Source organism: Suricata suricatta, chromosome 3, assembly GCF_006229205.1.
Source record: "Suricata suricatta isolate VVHF042 chromosome 3, meerkat_22Aug2017_6uvM2_HiC, whole genome shotgun sequence".
NCBI classification, from domain to species: Eukaryota; Metazoa; Chordata; class Mammalia; order Carnivora; family Herpestidae; genus Suricata; species Suricata suricatta.
Genome location: NC_043702.1, coordinates 128,680,907 through 128,702,804, shown reverse-complemented (window position 1 = coordinate 128,702,804; position 21,898 = coordinate 128,680,907). Strand labels below are relative to the sequence as shown.

Here is a 21,898-nt window from a genome sequence, read left to right as displayed (position 1 = left end):
ATCTGAAGCAGGTTCCAGGCTCTGAGCTGTCAGCATAAAGCCCAACGTGGGGCTCAAACCCATGAACCAGGAGGTCATGACCTGAGATGAAGTTGGACTCTTAACCGACTGAGCCACCCAGGTGCCCCATAATAGTTTCTTTCTGTCATTGTTAAGATGAGAGTTTGTGATAATATATGTAAATTCCCTGGTTTATAGAGAAGCACGTACTCAACAGTTGTTAGATATTAATTTTGGATCTCTGTCTTCTATTCTCTACCAGATGGTATGGTGCTCAAAAGTCCAGACTTTTAAGTTTTGCCTATGGGGTTAGTATAACATTGCTTTTTCCCCACCTGACTTTTATTTATTCATTTCTGTCTCTTACTCCTTTTCCTCACAATCTCACTATTCAGGAAGACTTTTGCATGCTAGATTCTGGCATGATCTATACAAATTATCTAGAACTCCTCCCTGAGTTATCGTGCATTAATTCTAGAAAAATCTGATTATTCTGCTGGGAATAAATGGCAAAATTTTCCAGCTTTCTGTGATGGAAAGGATTAGGTTGGTAAGCACATGTATATTGCATTCTAATTAGTCTAGTCAAGGTTTGACCCTTAAATGTCATTTTATATATGGACAGAAGAATCAAAGTCATTTCACTTGGGGAGTCTGACTGTTTTGAAATTCTTTTCCAGAAGGTAAAAGGACGATTTTTTGTATCACTTTCTATTGAATGAATGAGGCATCCTGAAATTGTGAAAGGAACATGGGCTTTGAAGTTAGATGACAACTAGAGGTTGGTATAGTGGCTTTACCAGCTCTGGAACTTGCATAAGTTACCAGACATTCCTGAGCACTCGTTGGTGATAATAATGCCTGTCTTTCAGAGCTGTAGGTAATGATGTTACAAATGATAATGCACCAGAGTCTGTAAAGTGCCTAGTACATATGTGTTCCATAAATGGTAACTTCATTACAGTCCTGTAGAGAGGGTTAGAATTGCTTTGAGTCCTTTTTAGTTTGCCTGGAAACTTCATGCTGGTAGAAATTTGTGCACATTAATTTAAAAATAATTGAGGGCCTACTATGTACAGGATTGTCACGGCAATCTGAAAAGAGACCCGAGGCAAGGGAATGAGGAAGAAAGAGGAGACAGAGAGTCAGGGGACGGGAGGGACACTCAGAGCCATTGCACCAAAAGTGTCATCCTTTATTAGCAGTTTGCAGCTTTTATACAATAACCACAGGAGCCACTGTCGACTAAGCAAAGCATAAAAATAGGCCAAGTTCCTTATTTTCCAGACTGTTCCCCTTGTGACCCTACTTGCTAAAGCATACTTCCCTATGGCCTCACGAAAGGGTGAGAACTCTCAAGGGATAAGGTGGAGGAATTGTGGTGGACCCTTATTTTTAAAGGTCAGGGGCTGACCGGACTTTGGCATTTAAACACATCAGGGGCCCGTGTGCAGGGCGCATGGAAGAGTCCCGAGAGCTGTTGCTCTACTTGTGGGAGGGCGCTTCCCCTTGACAAGAAGGGGAACTTCCCTCTAAGGAGCTATAGCTCGACCGGTCCTTCTTCTTGTGCTGCCGCTTCCCACACAAGATATAGGGACTAATACAGAGGAAAATTGTGATCATATTGTTGAATGCAAAGCTGTTTACAGAGTCTGACAATGGCCAGGTGACTCTTTCCCAAATGCATGTATCTTGGTATTATCTCAAAACCTCTATATCTTCAAGGGTGCCTGGGTGGCTTAATCAGGTAAGCTCCGGACCCCCGGTTTCAGCTCGGGTTGTGATCTCATGGTATGGGGGATTGAGCCCCACAGTGAGCTCCGTACTGACACTGTGGAGCTTGCTTGGGATTCTCTCTCCCTCTCTCTGCACCTCCCCAGTTTGTACCTCTCTTTTTCTCTCTCACAGTAAATTAAAAGAAAAAAAAAAGGACAACTTACACCTCCAAAAAGAGGGCAAATGATAATGCAGTAAATAATGAGAAGCAGGTGCTATTAAGGGGATGATATTAATGAGGTGCCCTTAGAACACAAGAATTCTTGAGTCCTACATTATATCGCTCCCTTCATACAAGATCCTCTTTCAGGAATTACATCTGCACATGGAACTAGGCAAGGCAGGATAACACTTTGTTAGCAAGAGTTTGGGCTTCAGACTCCATTGAAGAAATACAATTATCTAGGACCAAATTATAGATCTTACCTCTAGGTGCGTGAAAAGACCATGCCTTCTAATAAGAAACAGGAAAATACAGAAGGCAAGGGAAAGATGTGTCTCATTTGTGTCTTTGAATATAATACATTATAACAAGTCCTTCATTTCATTAAGAGTGGAGTTGAAGGCCAAACCTCTGATTCAACTTTGTGAGGAAATGAAGATCTGGGAAGGGAGTGGGGAGATTTCAATTTGTCTTATAAAGACCAGCACATGATTAAGCATGCCATTTAAAAATAAAATTATGAGCCCATTAGAATAAATTTATGAAACACTTTGAAATCTTTGCAATTTGATTTTGGCAACATGTGAGGACTGTTTATACTTTTGGGCAGTTGGGTATTTTGGCCATAAAATGGGTAAAATACTTCAGGAATGGATCACAGTGTGTGTTTTAAATTTTGTTCATCCTTGAAAATTAAAACTGTTTTAAAAATTATTAAAACTAATTACCTGGGGATAAAGTTTGCTTTGAAATTTCTTAAAAACATATCACTTCTGCAGATCTTGGATCTTAGAGATCTGAATATCTAGAATAGGAATCTAAATGAAATAAATCACATTTGCACATTTCCCAAACAAATTTATGGACTAAATTCCTTCTGTTGCCAAATTCCAAATCTTAAATTACAGGAATTGGTAAGTTATATTTTAATTTTAGCCTCGAGGCTAAAAATTGCTATAAATGTATGAAAGAAAATCTTTTTTTCTTTTTAAGATTTTTTTAAAGTTTATTTTATTTATTTTGAGGGAGAGAGTGTGTGCATGAGGGAGGGACAGAGTGGGGTGGGGGTGTGGCTAGAGAGAATCCCACACTGTCAGTGCAGAGTCTGACATAGGGCTCACACTCACAGTCAAACACATGAGCTGAGCTGAAATCAAGAGTCAGATGCTTAACTGACTGAGCCACTTAGGCACTCCAGTGTTAGCATCATTAAGAACAAGATAAGAGAGGCGCCTGGGTGGCTCAGTCGGCTAAGCCTCCGACTTCGGCTTACGTTCGTGGGTTCGAACCCCACATCTGGAGCCTGCTTCCTATTCTGTGTCTCCCTCTCTCTCTGCCCCTCCCCTGCTCATGCTCTGTCTCTCTCTGTCTCAAAAATAAATAAGAACATTAAAATATATATATGTATATATATAAAGAACAAGATAAAAAAAACTGTGTAAAAATGTTTGAAAAATATGCCAGTTATTATTTCTGGATGATGGGATCATAACTGCTTTAAATTGTCTTCATTACTGTGTCTTTTAGTGTCTAGAAAGTGAGCAAGTATTGTTTCTATAATTAAGGGAAAAAATGATGTATCAATGAATATTTGTTGAATACATGTTCTAGGAAAATAGATACAAATAAGACATAATCTCTGCCCTTAAGTGGGGTGAGGCCAGAGGCACACATTGTAAACAATAGTACTTTGTATTTTTCTGTATGAGGCAGTATTTCTCCCCTGCAAATAACTACTAACAACAAAAATCTGTGTGATTATAACTTAGTGTAGAGTTACAAACTTTATTTTAGGTGAGAGAGAAAATACTTTTGAGAACATTAACAGAAGAGGTATGAATTGTGTCAAATGTGTTCACTAGGTACCTGGAAGGGAAGAATACTGTAGGAGGAGAGAATTAGCATGTACAAAGTCTGAGCAAAGTGGAGTGTTCAGAGGCCTGGGAGAGCTATAGCAGGTGACACATAAGATACAGGGAAGATGGGGAGAAGAGAGGCTGGGTGCCAGGTCATGCAGATCTTTCTCACACTACGCTGAGGAATTTGTCCTGTGCAGTAGAGAGCCCAAACCCTTAAAGGTTTTAAGTAGGAACCTAACTTGAGGTGGTCTTGCCCCTTCAGAATTCTAGTTTAGAGGCAATGTGGATATTAGATTGGAGCAGAGAGAAACTGAAGTCGGGAAGATCAGATAGATAAATGTAGCAGCTCAGGCAAGGAAAGAAAGAGGGGATAAAGGACAGTGGTAAGGGAGTGCAATGCATAGAGTTGAGAGAGGTTTGGGAGCCGGAATCTGTAGGTTAATGGTGATAGAGGGAATCAGGAAAGAAAAAAGTTTCTAGAGTGATGATGAGGTTTCTGGGTTGGATGCCTGCATGAATGGGCATGCTGTAACAGCAATAGGAGTGCACACATGTACACACACTCATGCACATGCACACGAAACTGAAAAATAAATTGAGAGCAGAAGTAGGAACAGACGTGGGTTTTTGGTTCTTTCAGGATGTATAGGAGCCAGCTGGTCAGGAGAGTGAGTAGGGGTTGGTAGGATTTGGGAGCTTGTGGTAGGCTGAAAAGTGTTCCTTCTGAAGATACTCATGCCCTAATCTCCGGAAACTATAAATGTTTCATGGCAAAAAAAGCAGGGAGGGGAGAGTCTTTATAGATGTGATGGGGAGATTATCTTGGATCGTCATTGTCCATTCCATGACCATGCCCTTAACCTCCCTGCTTAGCAGACTTGTAGTTATTCCCTTTAACTGCAGGAGGGTTCCTCAGGAGCATTGGAGACCAGTCTTCTTTAAATACCACAATCAATGTGTTACTACTTCTTACAGATCTAGAATGATTACCTGTTGTATCCCACTACAGTCTGAATTCTTTTGTCTGGATGTCAAGGTTGTCTGTTGTTGGGCCCACAAATATCTCACATTACTTGACTAAGACACACATACATTTCCAGGCTTCTCTCACTTCTAATCAGGCCAAGTTTCTCATGCAGCAAAATCTCTGAGCTGAATTAAGGAATGGGCCAGCCGGGCTCCTCTCCAGAGTGTCGATTTCTTAAGGTTCACTGGAGATGTAACAGGGTGAAGAAATTGTTTTCTAAAAATTCTCTTATAAAGAGTATTGTCTGTGGTGTTGGGGAATATTTTTAGAAGATGTCTGGGCTAGAGCCTGAGACCACCAAAGGGCGTGGGAACGTGCCTGCTGGGGCAGGTAATTCTGATTCCCTCCAGGGCCTCTTGGGGAGTCAGGACTTGAAGTTCTTCAAGACCACTTCTTTCTTTCTGTTTTCCCTTCTCGCTCAGGGCAGACTTAAGGCTTCTTGCTGAGTTAATGTTGAATATGTATTTGAGGAGTGTGTTTTTGAAAATGTATTAATTATTAGCCTACCCAGGTTCCCACATGTCTTGGTTGGTCTTGTAAAACACAATATTCAATCCTTTTCTCTTCTCTTTGTTTTTAGTTGTGTGTGTTTCCCCCCTGCTTAGAAAATGTGCTCTTCCTTTCTCTGTAATAGAAAAAATTTTAATCTAAAGTATGTTGACATCTACGACTTTGTAATTAGAAAAAGCTCCTACTCCAACAGGAACAAATGAGTCCTCTTTGGACCTTCAAGTGTTTGGAAGCTTTGGTGAGTACAGAGCATGTGTTCTCGGCAGGGTTATAATAACTTAGGTGTTTACGTTGGTTTGTGACCCTCCAAAGCTGAATGCTACCCTACAAAATTTTATCCTTTTAGTTTTTAATGTCTCTTGTTAGGGAGAAATTGGATTAAATTTAAGTTAAACTATTTAGATTAGTTAATTTAAGTTAAATTTAATTTTAATCCTTGGAGTAGTGATAATGAAAAAAAGTTTGAGAAACAATAGTGTAGAGAAAGAGAGAAGATGCTGTTCTAATAGGTTTTATTTTTGTAACAAGTCTCACACTAAATTTTGGGTTGTTAACTCTTTTTACTAATCACCGTGTTATTAACCCTTGCCCCTCAACCTGCCAACACAGCACCACTGACTAGAATTCTAAGACATCAAAGCACCAGTTCCATGCTGTACTACTTTTGGCATTCATCTCTTTCCTTTCCTTTTGTGAACTCAAGGCTTTAGTGTTAATCCTTTTTACCAATCATTATTTATTAGTAAAGCACTTTGCTGGGTTTCACTGGACAGAGAAACATAATGGTTCTGTACCTGCAGAAATTTAATGTTATTGGAGGAAAAGAGACACACAAAAAAGGAGTGAATAAATTACAGTGAATACACTATAGAAGATGTCCCAATATAGTATGACAGTTGCTGTTTTAGGCAAAGGAAGAGATTACTTAATCAGAACTGGTCAGAGAGGTTGGGTCAAGGGAGAATCTAGGAACTTGAACTACATTTTGAAAGATAATATAGGATGTGAATAGACAAAGGAAGAGCTTAAGCATAGTCTTGATTAAAACACCATTTTGATTTTTGTGCCTTTTTGTGATATTTTCAAATGTGAGCTATATGAGAGCTAGAAGATAATCAATACCTCCTATTACTAACTGACCTAAAGAGAATTACTCTTGGAAAACTTTAGAGACTCTTCAGTTGCTTACTTTTATTTCTGTACCTTTAACTTCTCGTTAGCCCTACAGATCTTCATCTCAAGCCCAACAAATTTATTCTTACCTTTTAATAGATTTATTTTCCAAGCAGGAAGGTGCCCCTTTTAGACTATAGAAAGAATTAAAGTTTTAAGCTATGGTGTAGGAGTCTCCTCTAAGCACTCTACATGCATTTAATCTCATTTAAGAACTCCATGAAAGTACTTACCCTTTCCCCCCTGTTTTACAAATGAAAAGTGTACACTCAAATATTTAAATAACCAGTGATACCTCACTTCTTGAGTTGCAGGGCCCAGCACTACTTAATATAGAGCCTGAGCTCTTGGATTAAAAAACATACAAAAACCTTAATATTAGGTATTGATCTTTGTAATGAGAGGCCAACTTTTGTTTCTAAAGCCTTGGATTCACAAAAGAAAGGTGAAGAGGTGAATGCCAGGAGTAAAGTAGCACAGCGTGGAATGGGTGCTCTGCTGTCCTAGAAGTCTAGTCAGCTGCTGTGTTGGGAGGTTGAGGGGTTATTAACAGGACTGTGGCAGCTGCTGTCCTAGAGGTCATCTGGTTCTGACACCAGCTATGTGTCTTCACCTCAAGTATAATGGCATTGAACATGTTTAAAGGTCTACCATTATATCCTGAAATATTAACTGAAAGATTCCTTTCTTAGAAGTACTTTTCTGTGTTATAGGACTCTAATGCAGTTCATGCTGATAGGAAAAAGGGATAGGTGGTCTCTTGGGGGATAGTTCATCTGTGCTGTGGCTCTCCACTCTGAGAAATAAGAGCTCGAGGGGCATGTTGGCGGCTCAGATGGGTAAGTGTCCGGCTCTTGATTTCAGCTCAGGCCATGATCTCAGGGTTGTGAGACTGAGCCCTGCGTTCCAACGGGCTCTAGACTGGGTGTGGAGCCTGCTCGAGATTCTCGTCATGTGCACCCTGACCCCTGCACAAGTGCAGGCAACCTCTCTCTCAAAAAAAGAAAAGGTAAAAAAAATAAAAATGACATCTTCAGTTGTGAGGTATTTGAAATTGGCCTACAGAGGGAAGAATCAGAATTTTTTGTCATATCTAGAGGTAAGAGTGCCACTAGAAATTCTACTTCGTATATTTCCTATTTGTTGATTTTGATTTACTGCCTGTGCCTCTAACAGTTTACAAAATGGGAAACATAAACAGCAAAAGAAATGGGAGAATGTTTTATGTCAAAGAATAAATTGCTATGTAGTTAGCAAAGGAAATGGGAAGTGAATTGTGAATCTCAACAAGTTAAGTTGTCTGTCTTTAAATTTAAAAAATAGAGGCACCTGGGTGGCTCAGTCGATTAAGCTCAGCTTAGAGCTGACAGCTCAGAGCCTGGAGCCTGCTTCGGAACTGTGTGTGTGTCCTCTCTCTGCTCCTCCCTCACTCATACTCTGTCTCTTTCTCGCTCTCAAAATTAAATCAAATAAAAAAATTTTTAAATAAAAGTAGATTTAAAAATATATGGGGTGAAGTGAACATTTATAGATCACTGAGGAGTATAAAGTAAAATTTTTTGGAAAGTGGTTTGAAAATAAGTATCATGAGTCTTGAAAATGTCCTTTGACTTGAAAATCTGTCTTAATGAGGTAATATTAATAGAAAAATTGGAAGGTACAAAGTACATACAGGTGTTATTTGGTGACTGGTAACTTGGTACATATACGTGTTATTGGAAAAATGGTACCTCTCCAAGACAGAATATATATAACCATTAAAAAGAAGACTTTTGAAGATTTTTAAGAATATGGTGAATTTTTAATGTATAGTTTATAAAAGCAATGAATACTTTTATACTCATTTAATGACATATTAACAGTCGTTAACTCTTGATCATTCCTTCCTTCCTCTAAGAGGTCACCCTTCTCAGCCTTTGGTGGTCTTCCTTCCTTGCTGATTGTTCTTAGTCTTTGCTGACTTCTCCCCTTTCTGTTTACTCTCTAAATGTAGGTGTTCTTCAAGTCTTAGTACTGGATCCTGAACTTTAAAATTTTTTATTTTTTAAACTAACATAGAGTAAAATCGACTGTTTTGGGAGGGATGTACAGTTCTATGAATTTTAGCCCATGCATAGATTTGTGTAACCATCACCACAGTGAGGATACACAGTAGTCACATCATCTCCCCAAATGTCCATTGGGCGCACTTTGTAGTTACACCTTCCCTACCTCTTATCCCTGGCAACCACCATGGTTTTGTCTTCTGGCGAATGTATACTTTTGATACCGGCTTCTTTGGGAAACTCAGCATAATGTCTTTGAGATCCATTCAGGTTATTGTATGTATCAGTAGTTGATTCCTTATTTGCTGAGTAGTATTCTGTTGTATGGATGTGTTAGAGTTTGTTTATCCATCCATCATTGTTAGATTAATTTCCAGTTTGGGACAGTTAGGAATAGAGCTGCCATAAACACTCATATTACAGGTGTTGATGTGAATATAAGTTTTCATTTTTCCAGGACAAATACTTAGGAGTGATATTGCTGGATCATATGATGTGATATTTTACAAAAATTTGCCAAATGGCTTTCTAGAATGACATCCTGCTCAGCAGTTTATGAGAGTTCCAACTGGTTTGCATCCATAGTTAGTATTTGGTATTCTTAGTATTTTTAGGTTAATCACTCTAGTACATGTTTAGTGGTATCTCATTGTGGTTTTTATTTGCATTTTTTAAATGGTTGCTGATGTTGAACATCTTATCATTCCTGTATTACCTTTGGTAAAGAGAATTTTTATCCAGTTTTTAATTGAGTGATTTGTTTTCATACTTTTAAGTCAGAGTTTTTGATGTATTCTGGCTATGTATCCTTTGTCAGAAATATAATTTGCAGGGGCACCTAGGTGGCTCAATCGGTTGTGTCTGACTCTTGATTTCAGTTCAGGTCATGATCTCCCAGTTCATGAGTTCAAGCCCTACATTGGGCTCTGCCCTAACAACTGGTGTTTGCTTGGGATTCTCTCTCCCTCCCTGCCTGTCCCCTGCTTGCACCCACATAGGTGTATGTGCATATTTTCTCTCAAAATAAATAAACTTAAAAAAAATGTAATTTGTAGATATTTTCTCCTGTGTGTATGACTTACCTTTCGATTCTCTAACAGTATCTTTCAGATGAAAGTCTGATTTTGCTTTTTGTTTCCTTACCTTTTGTGCTTTAAGAAAAACAGCTTTATTCAGCTGTAACTTATATTTCATAAAATTTAAGTTTTAAAGGGTGTACAAGTCCGTGATTTTTTAAAAAAGTAGATGGTTGTGTAACACTTGCCAGAATCCAGTTTTTAGAGCATTTCCATCATCCAAAAAGTTCCTTGTACTATTTTATAGTCAGTTAGCATTCCTACCCCAGTCCAGGTAACCACTAACTTGCTTTCTGTCTCTATGTCTCTGTGTTCTTTGGGGTACTTCATATGAATGGAATCATGCAATATGTATATTATAAATCTGGTTCTTTTCACATAGCATAATGTTTTTAATGCTTTTATAGAGATATAAATCCACATATAAAATTCACCCCATTTAAAGTGATCTGCTGGGTTTAGGATATTCAGAGTTCTTCAGCCATCAGTACAACCCAATCTTAGAATACTTTTCATCACCTCGAAAAGAAACACCATAGCCATTAGCAATCTTTCCATATCCCTCCCCACATCCTGACCCTAGGCTACCGCTAATCTGCTTTCTGTCTCTATGGATTTACCAATTCTAGACGTTTTATCTAAATGGAATCACACAATATGTGTTCATTTTGACTGGCTTCTTTCACTTGGCATGTTTTTAAGGTTCATCTGTGTATTAGTACTTCCTTTTTATTGGTGAACAATTTTTATTTATGCGTTAATTGATGGACATTTCAGGTAAAGTTTTCACTTTTGGTTATTATGAATATTGCTATGAATGTTCATATACAGTTTTTTGTGTAAGCATATGTTTTCATCCTTTTATTTTTAACTTACTTCTGTGGTTATGTTTGAGGTAGGTTTCTTTTAGATAGCCTGTAGTTGGATCGTATGTTATCTATTTTGACAAACTGCTTTTTATTTAATAAACTTTTATTTAATGTTAATCATTGATATATTTGGATTTAGGTCTATCATTTGTTTTTTTCTGTTCTCCTGTTTCCCCTTTCCTATTTCTCTTGGATCATTAACATGTCTCACTACCTATTGTTTTTGGTTGTATCCCTTTGTATAGGTTTTCCGGTGGTTGCTGTATGGATTTCAGTATACATATTGAACTTTTCACATTCTCCTTAGATTCAGTATTTTGCTACCTCAAGTGAACTATGAAACCTTACCATCATAAGAGTTTTCTTTTCCCTGTGTTGTAGTTGTCATGTATTATATCTACATGCATTGAAAAGTCCCTATAGATGGTGTTACACTGTTTGCCTCCAACTGTCGTATATTAAGAACTCAAGAGGAGAAGAGTGTTCTATTTACCACGTTTATTTCTCTTTCCTTATTCCTAATATTCCAAATTTTCCTTCTGGTATAATTTCCGTTATGTCTGAATTGAATTCGTTGAGAGCATTCTCTACTGGCAACAAGGTCTTCCCTTTAGCTGAGGATGTCTTTATTTCACCTTGATTTCTGAAGGATATTTTCTGTGGACCGAGAATTTGGGTTGACAGTTTTTTCTCTCAGCACTTAAGATAATGTTTTTTCACTTCTTTTTGGCCTCCATGATTTCGAATCAGAAAGCTGCAGTACTGAAATCGTTCTCCCCTCTAAGCATGATCCTGCACTTTCATCTAACTCTTGACCCCCTAAGTGATCTCGTCCAGATTCATGGTTTTAGATCTCATCTATATGCTAATGGCTGATGGCCAAGATCTTCTCTGAGCCTCAGATTTATATATCAAGGTGTTTAATTATATCCTTCAAATCTACTTGTTTACAGTGGAACTTTTGATTTATTGTGCTGTTGGTTTTGAGTGAATTACATGGCCAGCTGCCCATTTACTCCAGCCTGCAGCTGGCAGCCATTCTTTATTTTCACCACATCTCTTCCTACCTTACTTATATCTGAGTCATCTGCAGGCTCTACCAGTTCCATCTGTAAACTGGATTTTTAAATTCCTGCACTTTTCTTTGCCTTCATAACACCATTCCTTTCCAAACCAATGTGAGTCCATTCCTGAACTGCTGCATATTTACCTATTTCTAATGTTATTTCTTATCTAATCCATTTTTTTTCCCAGCTGGACTTCGTTGCATGAAACTATTTAGTGGATTTCCATTGTACTTGGAAAAGAATCTTAAACTCCTTATGGGCTTGATCTAGCCATCCAGCCAGTCTACCTTACTAACTCCTTTTCATGCTTCTGTTCTGACTTTCTCAGTTACAGCCTCACTTTTAATTTCCTACAGGTTCTTTCCTACTTTTAGGTTTTTGCACTTGCTATATTCTCTCTGCTTAGATTCTTCTTTTGCTTTTGGCATTTACTTGAATGTCACCTTCTTTAAAGTAGTGAAATTCCTCCCCTCCCCAGCCTGTTACCTTCATCTCTTATGGACTTTCTTTCCTAGCACCTAATATTCCCTGTCTAGTAAAGTGCTTTGCACATAGTAGCCACTCAGTAAATGTTGGCCGAATGAATGAAACACTGCAGATTCAAAGAGCTAAATGCAAAGGTATCAATGTTATTTTAATAATTTAACAAATGAGGATGTAGACGTGGGTGATGTGTTGTCTTTCTATTCATATATAGTTCTCAAATCTTCTGTAATGAGCATATATCACTGTTATAAACTGAAAAAGAATTTTTTTAACTGAGAATATGTCTTGGGGTGCCGGGGTGGCTCAGTCGGTCTGACTTTGGCTCAGGTCATGATCTCAGGGTTCTTGAGTTCGAGCCCCACATCGGGATCTGTGCTGACAGCTCAGAGCCTAGAGCCTGCTTTGGATTCTGTGTCTCCCTCTCTCTTGGCCCCTCTTCCCTTCTCCGCCCTCCCTCCCTCTCAAAAATAAATACACATAAAAAAATTTTATTTAAATAAGAACTTATTTTACTAATACTTTTGTTGAGTTTAATTTTCTTAGGCTTTCATGTATCATTTTTTTGTGATTAGTTTTGCATGCAGTGTTTTTCATTTTATTCTTTAAAATAAAGCTATTTGATGGGTTAGATGGAAAGCAGCATAGAATCATAAAAGTATTTTCTTTATATTAGGCTTTGGTAGTGTCTTAATTTTCTAGTTTCCTAAGTTGTAACCATTAATTATTGGTAAGCTGAAGAGCAGATTTACTAACTAAATAGTAAGTTATATGGTATGTAATATAGATATGTGTAGAAAATGGATTATGGAGCTCTGGAGCTCCTTTCTCTTAAATTTTTTATAAACTAGGGAAGGAGAAATTCAACCTGGTATTTGAAACACTGAGTCATTGATTGAGGTAACCATTAGTCATTTAACTCTTGCTTTTTTCCATGATGTTAACAATACTGGCTTTATAAAGGGTATTCATTGTAAGTATAAGGCTTGGGTTTTTTTAAGCTTTTAATAATTACCTACGTCAGAGACATTCTTTCTCTGAGGTGACATTATAATTTTGTTTCAACTTTATGGAAGGCTATTTCAGTCCTGGTATCTTATAGTTTTACCCTGTTTTGTTTTGTTTTTTAATTGACCTGAAACCTAGCACCGTGGTTGGTACGATTTTTACATTTTATTTAACTTTGTTCCTATATATTAATAAAGACTAGGCTTTTACTTTTACAGCTTTTAAAAGTTTTGGGGCGCCTGGGTGGCTCATTTGGTTGAGCATCTGATTTCAGCTCAGGTCATTCATGAGTTCCAGCCCTGCTGACAGCTTGGAGCCTACAGCCTGCTTCAGATTCTGAGTCTCCCTCTCTCGCTGCCTGTCCCCTGCTTGTGTTCTGTCTTTTTCTCTCAAAAATAAATATTAAAAAAAAAACTTTTATAAATTTTAACAGAAGTTTTCAACACTTCATGTCAGTTTTTATTTTTTTAATGTTATTTATTGTTAAATTGAAAGATACTTAGCACAATGTTGCATTAGTTTCAGGTGTACAAACATAGTGATTTATTTCTCTGTGCTCACCATTCAGTGTAGTTACCATCTGCCACCACACAGTGCTATGACAACACCACTGAGTGTATTCTGTGTGCTGGGCCTTTCATCCCTGTGACTTATTTATTCCATCACTGGAAGCCTGTGTTTCCTACTCCCCTTCATCCATTTGTCCGTCTCCCCATCCCCCTTCTCCCTGACAGCCCTTGCTTCTCTTTATTTATGGGTGTGTTTTGCTTTTTGTTTACTCATTTATTTTGTTTTTTAGTTTCCACATATAAGTGAAATCATATGGTATTTGTCTTTCTCAGCCTGACTTAATTGCACTTACCGTAACACCCTCTTAGGTCCATCATGTTGCAATCATGCCATATTTTTTTATTATTATTAAATGTTTTTTATTTATTTTTGGGAGAGAGAGAGACAGTGTGAGCAGGGGAGGGGCAGAGAGAGAGGGAAACATAGAATCTGAAGACAGGCTCCAGGCTCTGAGCTGTCAGCGCAGAGCCCGATGAGGGGCTTGAACCCATGAACTATGAGATCATGACCTGAGCTGAAGTCAGACGCTCAACCAACTGAGCCACCCAGGCGCCCCTTCATGCCATCTTTTTAACCAGATTAATCTGTAGAGCCAAAATGTTAGTGAAAGCAGACATTTCTTGGCTTCTTTGCTCATGAATCAGATTGTAACTATTTCTTTGACTTTGGATTTGTGGCTACTTGAGCTAATTTAAGTGATGCAAAAGATGACTCTCCTTAGGGCGTTTCCTCTTTTAAAAGTATATGTGGTGGTTTATTGTAAACAGGTTTTCTCTGAGGAAACTTTTCTCTACAGGCCTTACTTCTTCATTTAGGAACGAAATCCTGTCTTTATATACTGATCTCTATATATTTTATTATTCATTACTCTTTTGGGTGTTGTTTTTTACGTATTTTTTCAAAACATTTCCAGAGGTTCTTCTGAAATAACTTTGATCTGACTCAATCTTTGCTGATTACTTGGACACTTTCCTCGGGGTTACTCTCCACCCACTTTGGGCCTTGTAAATGCTTACCCTTCTTCTATTGGTCCCCTCTGGCCACTGAGAACATGAGTAAATGTCACATGCATGTGGTATTGCTTGTCAGGGAGTGGAATTCTAAGACTTCCTCTACATAGAACAGTTTAACTTTTGTGCTTCTGGCCAGAGGAATGGTCCTTGGAACAGTCCTGCTTCCCCCCAGTAGTTATGGCAGAGATCAGGACACGGCGCCCTGCTGCCTGTGCAGCAGTGAGGCCTCAGAGACTGCTGGACCCAACGTGACAGGTATGGTTCAAAGGTGATAGTTGGGGGGAGGGTTGGTCATCAGAATAATCAAACATAAATGGAGATTTCAAAAAATTTTCTCTACTGCTGTTACTGTCTTCATTTTTGGCCAGTGAAGTTAATTTAAGTGATGCAAAAGAGGAGTCTCCTTAGGGCGTTTCCTCTTTTAAAAGTGTATGTGGTGTTTTATGGTAAACAGGTTTTCTCCAAGGAAATGTTTCTCTACAGGCTTACTTCATCATCCATTTAGGAATGATTTGCTTTTTTTCTGCTATTTCATAGTAGGATCTCAGTAAGCACTTACTGAAGGAAAGAATAAATGAGTGATATGTAGTATTTTGTGGTGTTAAGATATATATGGCTTGAGATGAAGAGCTTAAGTTACATTGAGAACTGTGGAATGATTTACCCAACCACATTACATAAGCAGTATTAAAAAGTATTAGCTTTGGGGGCACCTGGGTGGCGCAGTTCATAGATCATCTAACTCTTGATTTCGGCTCAGGTCATGATCCCAGGATCCCTTAAGATTCTCTCTCTCCCCCTTTCCCTCTCCCTCTCCCCCTTTCCCTCTCCCTCTCCCCTCTCTCCTCCTCTCTCTCCTCCTCTCTCTCCTCTCTCCTCTCCTCCCTCTCTCCCTCTCTCTCCCTCTCTCTTCCTCTCTCCCTCCCTCCCCTCCCCCTCCCTCTTCCCCTCTCTCTCTCTCCTTCTGTTTCTCTCTCTCTTTCCTCCCCTCTCCCCCACTCATATGCTGCTCACTCTCTCTAAAGTAAAAAAGTTGAAAAAAAAAAGGTATTAGCTTCTTAGAGGATATGCATTCAGATAAGGTAGAATTTTGGCAAGATAACAATTTGTAAAATGCTGGAAATGCCTCAACTTAAAATTTTGTATATTTATTTCTCCAGTTACTACCTGACAAGTTTCCTAAAATTTTTTAAATGTTTTATTTATTTTTGAGAGAGAGAGAGAAAGAGAGCGAGCGAGCAAGCAGGGGAGGGTTAGGGAGAGAGGGAGACACAGAATCTGAAGCCGGCTGCAGGCTCTCAGCTGTCAGCACAGAACCTGACTTTGGGGCTTGAATTCATGAACTGTGAGATCATGACCTGAGCCAAAGTCGGATACTTAACCTACTGAGTCACCCAGGTGCCCCACTACCTGACAAATTGCTAATTAAACTGATAAGTGATTGAATGACTAATTGGTGAAAAGTGTGTTTTAATAAAATTAAACAAATTTAGAAATTATCTCAATTTGAGTCTGAGTTTTATTCTGGATTTTAACTTGTTTAATCATGATAATTTACTTTGTACAAACGTCTATTTCTATGTTTTGCCTTATTTTTATTGTCTTCTGCCAGTCTGTCGGTAGAAAAAAGTAATAATATCAACCTCTACTCAGTAGTCCTATTTCTGCTCCCTGGGTCCTATATTGTCTCATCTTAAGTCGTGCTCTGTCTCAATAATGATTTAAAATTAACCTGTTATGTAATATATACCTAATTTTTGTAGTCATTTAACACTGTTCAAAAAATAAAACATTCCCAGCCTTCACACTTGCATTTGTCCAGGCTCAGTACATCTGAATCCAGATGCGTCTGCTTTAAGCTGATGAGGAAAGTGGCATGGACTATGACCCACTGGATAACACTGTGTTATTTACTTGCTCTTCCTATAGGCTGAGTTTCTCTCCTCTCTCCTTTCTCATCTCTCCTCTCTCCTCCTCTTACCCTCCGTTATTCCTCAGCTTGTTGTCCTGCATTTAGTTCTTTAGCTCTTTATAATTTAATACATGTTCATTCTTGGCCTCAGGAAAATGTTAGGATGTTTTTTGTCTTTGAAACATTTTCCCTTTTGTTTGATGCTAGCGGATAGGATGGCGTTTCAGTGGATATCCTGTGCAGACGGATTGTACAGGAAATTGACCCTTATTAGTTCTATGAGAACAAGAGTGAGGGGGAAGAAAGAAGAAAGGAAGGAAATAAGATCTGTGACTTGACCAAAAAGATCATAAAAGCAGAGATGGGAAGAAGGGGAGTGGGGAACGAAAAAGATTGTTTTCCAAGTCATGGTTCTTTTAGTACTTTGGTCTTAAACAGGACTTTTATTCTGTATTTGTTATTTTGAATTTTTGAGAAATGTACAGTATTGTTTGGCCTCTATACATCTTTTTAAGTTTCCATCAAATTGTGCTTTTGCCTTTTTTTAAATAGTGCAGTTTTTAAGAAGCTGAACTTCATGCCTTTAACAAACCTTTTAAGCTTAATGGAGCTTCTCTTCAGTACAGATGACTCGTATGTCATAGACGTGTCCTTGCACAGTGACAGCCTTCACTCTGCCATCAGTGCACAGTTCCTGTTCGTCTAATTTAGATGCTTTCTCTTCTCTGAAACCTTTTCTGATCCAGAGTTTGGTTTTCTGTTCTGTCCTCTCGCAGTGGTACAGTATGTGAGCATAACAGTACACATGATTCATTTCTTCAACAGATGTTTTTTGAGAGACTCTTATATACATGCACTGTTCTGGGTGCTTGGAATTTATCAGTGGACAAAGCATACAAAAATCCTTGTCCTCATAAAATTGGTACTCTAGTTGGGGAGAGTTAAATAATATACAGGAATATAATAATTATATAGTTTGTGGTAATAGGAGCTCCGGAGAGAAGTAGGGAAGGAGACGTGGGGAGGGGAGGATGTGGGAGTGTTGTCAGGAATAGCTGCATTTTAAAATAGAATAGTCAGAGGGTGCTGTACCGAGAAGGTTACATTTGATCAAGTTAAGTGTCATGTGAATGTCTTGGGGAGGAATGTTTTTGACAGAAGAAACAGCCAGGACAAACTCCTGAGGCAGGAGCGTGCCTGCTTTGTTTAATAATAGCAGGGAGGCCAGTATCCAGAATGAGGTGAACTAGAGGAGGAGTCTAGGCAGATAGACGAGCTGGGCAAGACAAGTTGTGAAGGGCCTCGCAGGCTCTCGTAAGGACTTTCACGTTTTACTCTAGGTTAGGGAGCCATCAAAGAGTTTGGAGCAGAGAAGTAACATAATCTGACTTATGCTTTAAAAACTGGCTGGTGTGTTCAGAGTAGACAGTGAATAAGGGTAGAGGCATGGAAATCAGGAGTGTGGTGAAATCTAGGTGAGAGATGATGGTGGTAACAAGGTAGTAGTAGTGGAGGGGTGAGAAATGGATATGGTTTTGAAGGCACTGCCAATAGGATTTCCGTAAGGACTGGATGTAGTATGTGAGAGCAAAAAGGAGAAAAGGAGTCCTTAGTGATTCCAAGGTTCTTCTCCCCACCTCCAGCTTTATTGATATAATTGACATTTAACATTGTGTAAGTTTAAGGTGTACAGTGTGTTGATTTGATACACCTACGTATTGCATACTGATTACCACCATAGCATTAGCTATACCTGCATCACGTCACATAATTATCATTTCTTAGGTTGTGGTGAGAACGTTTACTGTCTACTCGCTTAGCAACTTTCAAGTATATAATACAGTATTATTAGCTGTGATCATGTGTTAGATGCCCGGAACTTATTCATGTTATAGCTGGAAGTTTGTACTCAAATTTCAAGGCTTTTGGCCTGAGCAGTTGAAAAGAGGGAATTGCTATTAACTGAGATGTGGAATTCTGTGGTAGAAGCTGATTTGGGGGAAAGAACAGAGAGTAGTTTTTTATAGTAAGTCCAAATAGTGTTATTAGTGGTTTATAATCTTGATATTCTGAAGCTCAACATGGTATATATTAGATGTTCACTGAAATTATTAGTTTTGTAAACCTTAAGTGTTCATATATTGGCTTTTACAAAGTAAGGTATAATTATATGGTTTTTGCTAGTTTTAACCTGCTAGGATCTAGGAGTTGGCTTCAGTGTCTGCTTAATTATTATTTCTAAATTGGTCACTGATAGTACACAAGTTGTTACTCTTGATTTTTGTTCCTCTTATAATCTCGAACAAGGGGAAGTTCTGTTCAACAAGAAGAAAATGTACTTGAACTATGTGATGATAAATAATAATAGAGTAATAAACACAAAACATTCTAATGTTGTTACCACCATCACTGACAAGAAACATTTATTAGTGTGGATCATATGATACTCACTAATGAACCTAATAAATATTACCAATATTCTCTATACTTTTTGGTAGTTTTTTTCATTTTAATAAAGGATTGGCATTTTGTAGCCCAATGGAAATTCTGCTAGAGTGGGAGATTTCTTATTAGAATAAAGAAAAACATAGTACATGTTACCAATTTGAAGGATGTTTCATAGAATATGATGTTTTATTTGTTTGATAATCCTAATTGGTTATCTTAGTACAGCTGTTTCCATTCCTTGTAACTGCGTTTAAACAAGGAGCAGTAATACATCTGATTCACATTAACTTTTCAGGACATCTGAACATAACTTCAGATTTGTCATAAAATTCTTAATGTGGGCCAAATTTAATTAGCTCTGATATTTTAAAGATACATTCCTCTTAGGAGGAAGGAATGTGATGAAGTGAAGTAAGCTCTAAAGCTATCAGAAAGATTACAGATCCAACCTTCTACAGGAATTTCTGTAGACAGTTAATGAAACCATTTTTAAAACATTTGGTGAATGCTATTCTAAGATTAAAATACATCTCACAATTTTCTGTCACTTTTATTTTTGATATTTGGTCATTCATTCAGTTAACAGTTACTGAACACCTGCTGTGTAACTCTTGCTAGAAAAAGGGAGTTAATGTCAAGGAGTACATTGTAAAGTTTGGAAATAAACATAAATTGAGGATATTATAAAGATAGAAGTTACAAATGGAGCAAGTGAAATGCTTTTGAGAATAGAGGGAGGGGGAGCACCTTGGGCTTCTAGGAGAGCTTCCACTGGAGCTGAATGTTATAAAATGAACAGAAGTACAGCAGTCAAAGGAAGAGTGGGAGGAGGTCACATTCCAGGTAGCCAGGACTCTATGAAAAAGGCACACACACACACAAAAAAAAGCAGGAAGCATCATGGTGTGCATTCACGTTTAGAATTTGAGGTGTGGAGTGGGGAGAGGGAAAGCCGAAGAAGTAGGTAGAGATCTGAATATAAGACCATCGAAGGCCATTGAAAAGATTTTAGCTTGATGGTGAACGATGAAAGAATCTTAAGAAGAGTGACATGGTCAAATTTTTGTTTTAAATAGATCACTTTGCCAGCTGTGTGGAGGATGGCTTTGAGGGAGACAAGACTGGAGGCAGTAGTCCAGGTGAGAGATGATGGGGATCTGATCTAAGGCATTGGCAGTAGAGATGGAGAGGAGGGAATGGATTTGAAAAGAAATAAAACCACAGATTCAAATGGAGTTTTCTTCTTCAAATATAAGAAAGTCAATTTTAAGTGAAAAATGAGTAGAAGGTGAAGGACAGAGACATAATAGAAAAGTGTTGTTATATTACAATAGGTAGTTGGATAGTGGCAAACAGCCACTAAAACTGTTTCCATGAACAAGAAAATCACCATCGAAGGCATAGCGTATTTTTTGTGTCAATGACCTGGGTTGTGAGAAGCAGGTGACCTTTGCAGGGATCACCTGTTTTTGTAGTGTGACTCAATTTAGGAACCAGAAAGCCTGAGGAAGAAACCAGGTCTTAACAAGGCTTCAACCATTACACATGGTAGAAACTCAAATGTCCATTGTTGGTAATATTTTCTAGAGCCTTCAATTAAGATACTTAGAGAAATGTACCATCTAGGAAAAGAAAATAAGGTAAAAACTTTTGTATTAAAACAATAATTGCTTGCTATTATATTATAGACAGTGCATAGTAATATGAAGGTATTTTGGAATGCCAAGAATATTTAGTATTACATCAAAACATTTTTCTGTTTAACAGATAATGCTCATATTTTTTCTTTCTGGAAGCACTGTTTCTATAATTTTTCTATACACAAATGGAAGATCTGGATTTGTACAATACGTACATATTTCTTAAAACCTCTGTAATCTTTCCCACAGTTTGTTTTATGTGGAGAGAGTAAGGGAAGAAGAAAGGTAGTTTGGGAGGACTTCTAAAACATAACTCTACTTTCTTAAAACCATCACCAACCACAAAATATCCAGTATGTTTTATGAACTGAATTGCCATTTCTTTTTAAGATTTCTTTTTTTCATTTTGAGAAAACTGCTTTTTCTATTTCTGATTTTATTAAATACATATAAATCACAGCTAAGTACTCATTTTGTGAACTCTTGTCTTGGTATATTTTCAACAAACAGACTTCTTTCATGCTTAGGAGACCGGCCATTTGCTCATTCTTCATGAGTCCATATTATACAGTTCTTTTCCACCTTGGAGCTTTCAGTATACATACATGCCAGCAGCTAAAATACTATGTATGTACTGAATTCAAATGAATTTTTAATGGTTGAACTTAGTGTGAATTCCTTTCTCTTTTTATGTCTTTCAGAAGCCTTGCACCGCCCCTATGGTTGTGATGTTGAGCCCCAAGCGCTGAACGAAGCCATCAGGTGGAGCTCCAAGGAGAACCTACTTGGAGCCACCGAGAGTGACCCTAATCTCTTTGTTGCACTTTATGATTTTGTAGCAAGTGGTGATAATACACTCAGCATCACTAAAGGTGAGCATCTCTGTAACATCTCCTCACTTTTCAGTTTTCATTAGAACTAAAGGGGTCTGTTCTAGATTCTGCCTCTGACTAAAATTAGGTGATTTAGGCCCAGATTCTTTTGGTTCACCGGCTTGTTTGTCACTTTGTCTACTTTATAGGGTTTATTAAGGGTAAGTGGAGATAAAGTACTTTAGAAAAAGCAACATATGGTGTATACATAAACTTTTCTCATTCTCAGACTTCAGTTCTATATGTAATATGCAGCATTCATCTTATGTAGTGGTAGGTTTACTATACATCTCTTCTGATTGAACTGTGGCTAAGATGAGTCATGTTGCCAGAGCCTGGTGCTTCTCAAAGTGTTGTCCGTGGGCTGACTGCTTATCTGAGAACAGT

General features: G+C 38.1%; 1 protein-coding gene across 8 annotated transcripts in view; it reads left to right on the top strand.

Annotated features, from left to right (window-relative positions):
- ABL2 (ABL proto-oncogene 2, non-receptor tyrosine kinase) overlaps positions 1 to 21,898 on the top strand; it is a 110,715-nt gene that overhangs the window by 62,080 nt on the left and 26,737 nt on the right. For 2 of the 8 annotated variants that reach the window (XM_029935150.1, XM_029935145.1), the window contains exons 1-3: positions 14,777 to 14,894; positions 20,076 to 20,138; positions 21,341 to 21,511. In XM_029935150.1, coding sequence (XP_029791010.1) covers positions 14,780 to 14,894; positions 20,076 to 20,138; positions 21,341 to 21,511 — 349 coding nt within the window. In that variant the 5' untranslated portion in view covers positions 14,777 to 14,779. Of the gene's footprint in view, positions 1 to 14,776; positions 14,895 to 20,075; positions 20,139 to 21,340; positions 21,512 to 21,898 lie in introns of those variants that run through there. The other 6 variants (XM_029935148.1, XM_029935144.1, XM_029935152.1 and 3 more) reach the window with 3 other exon arrangements.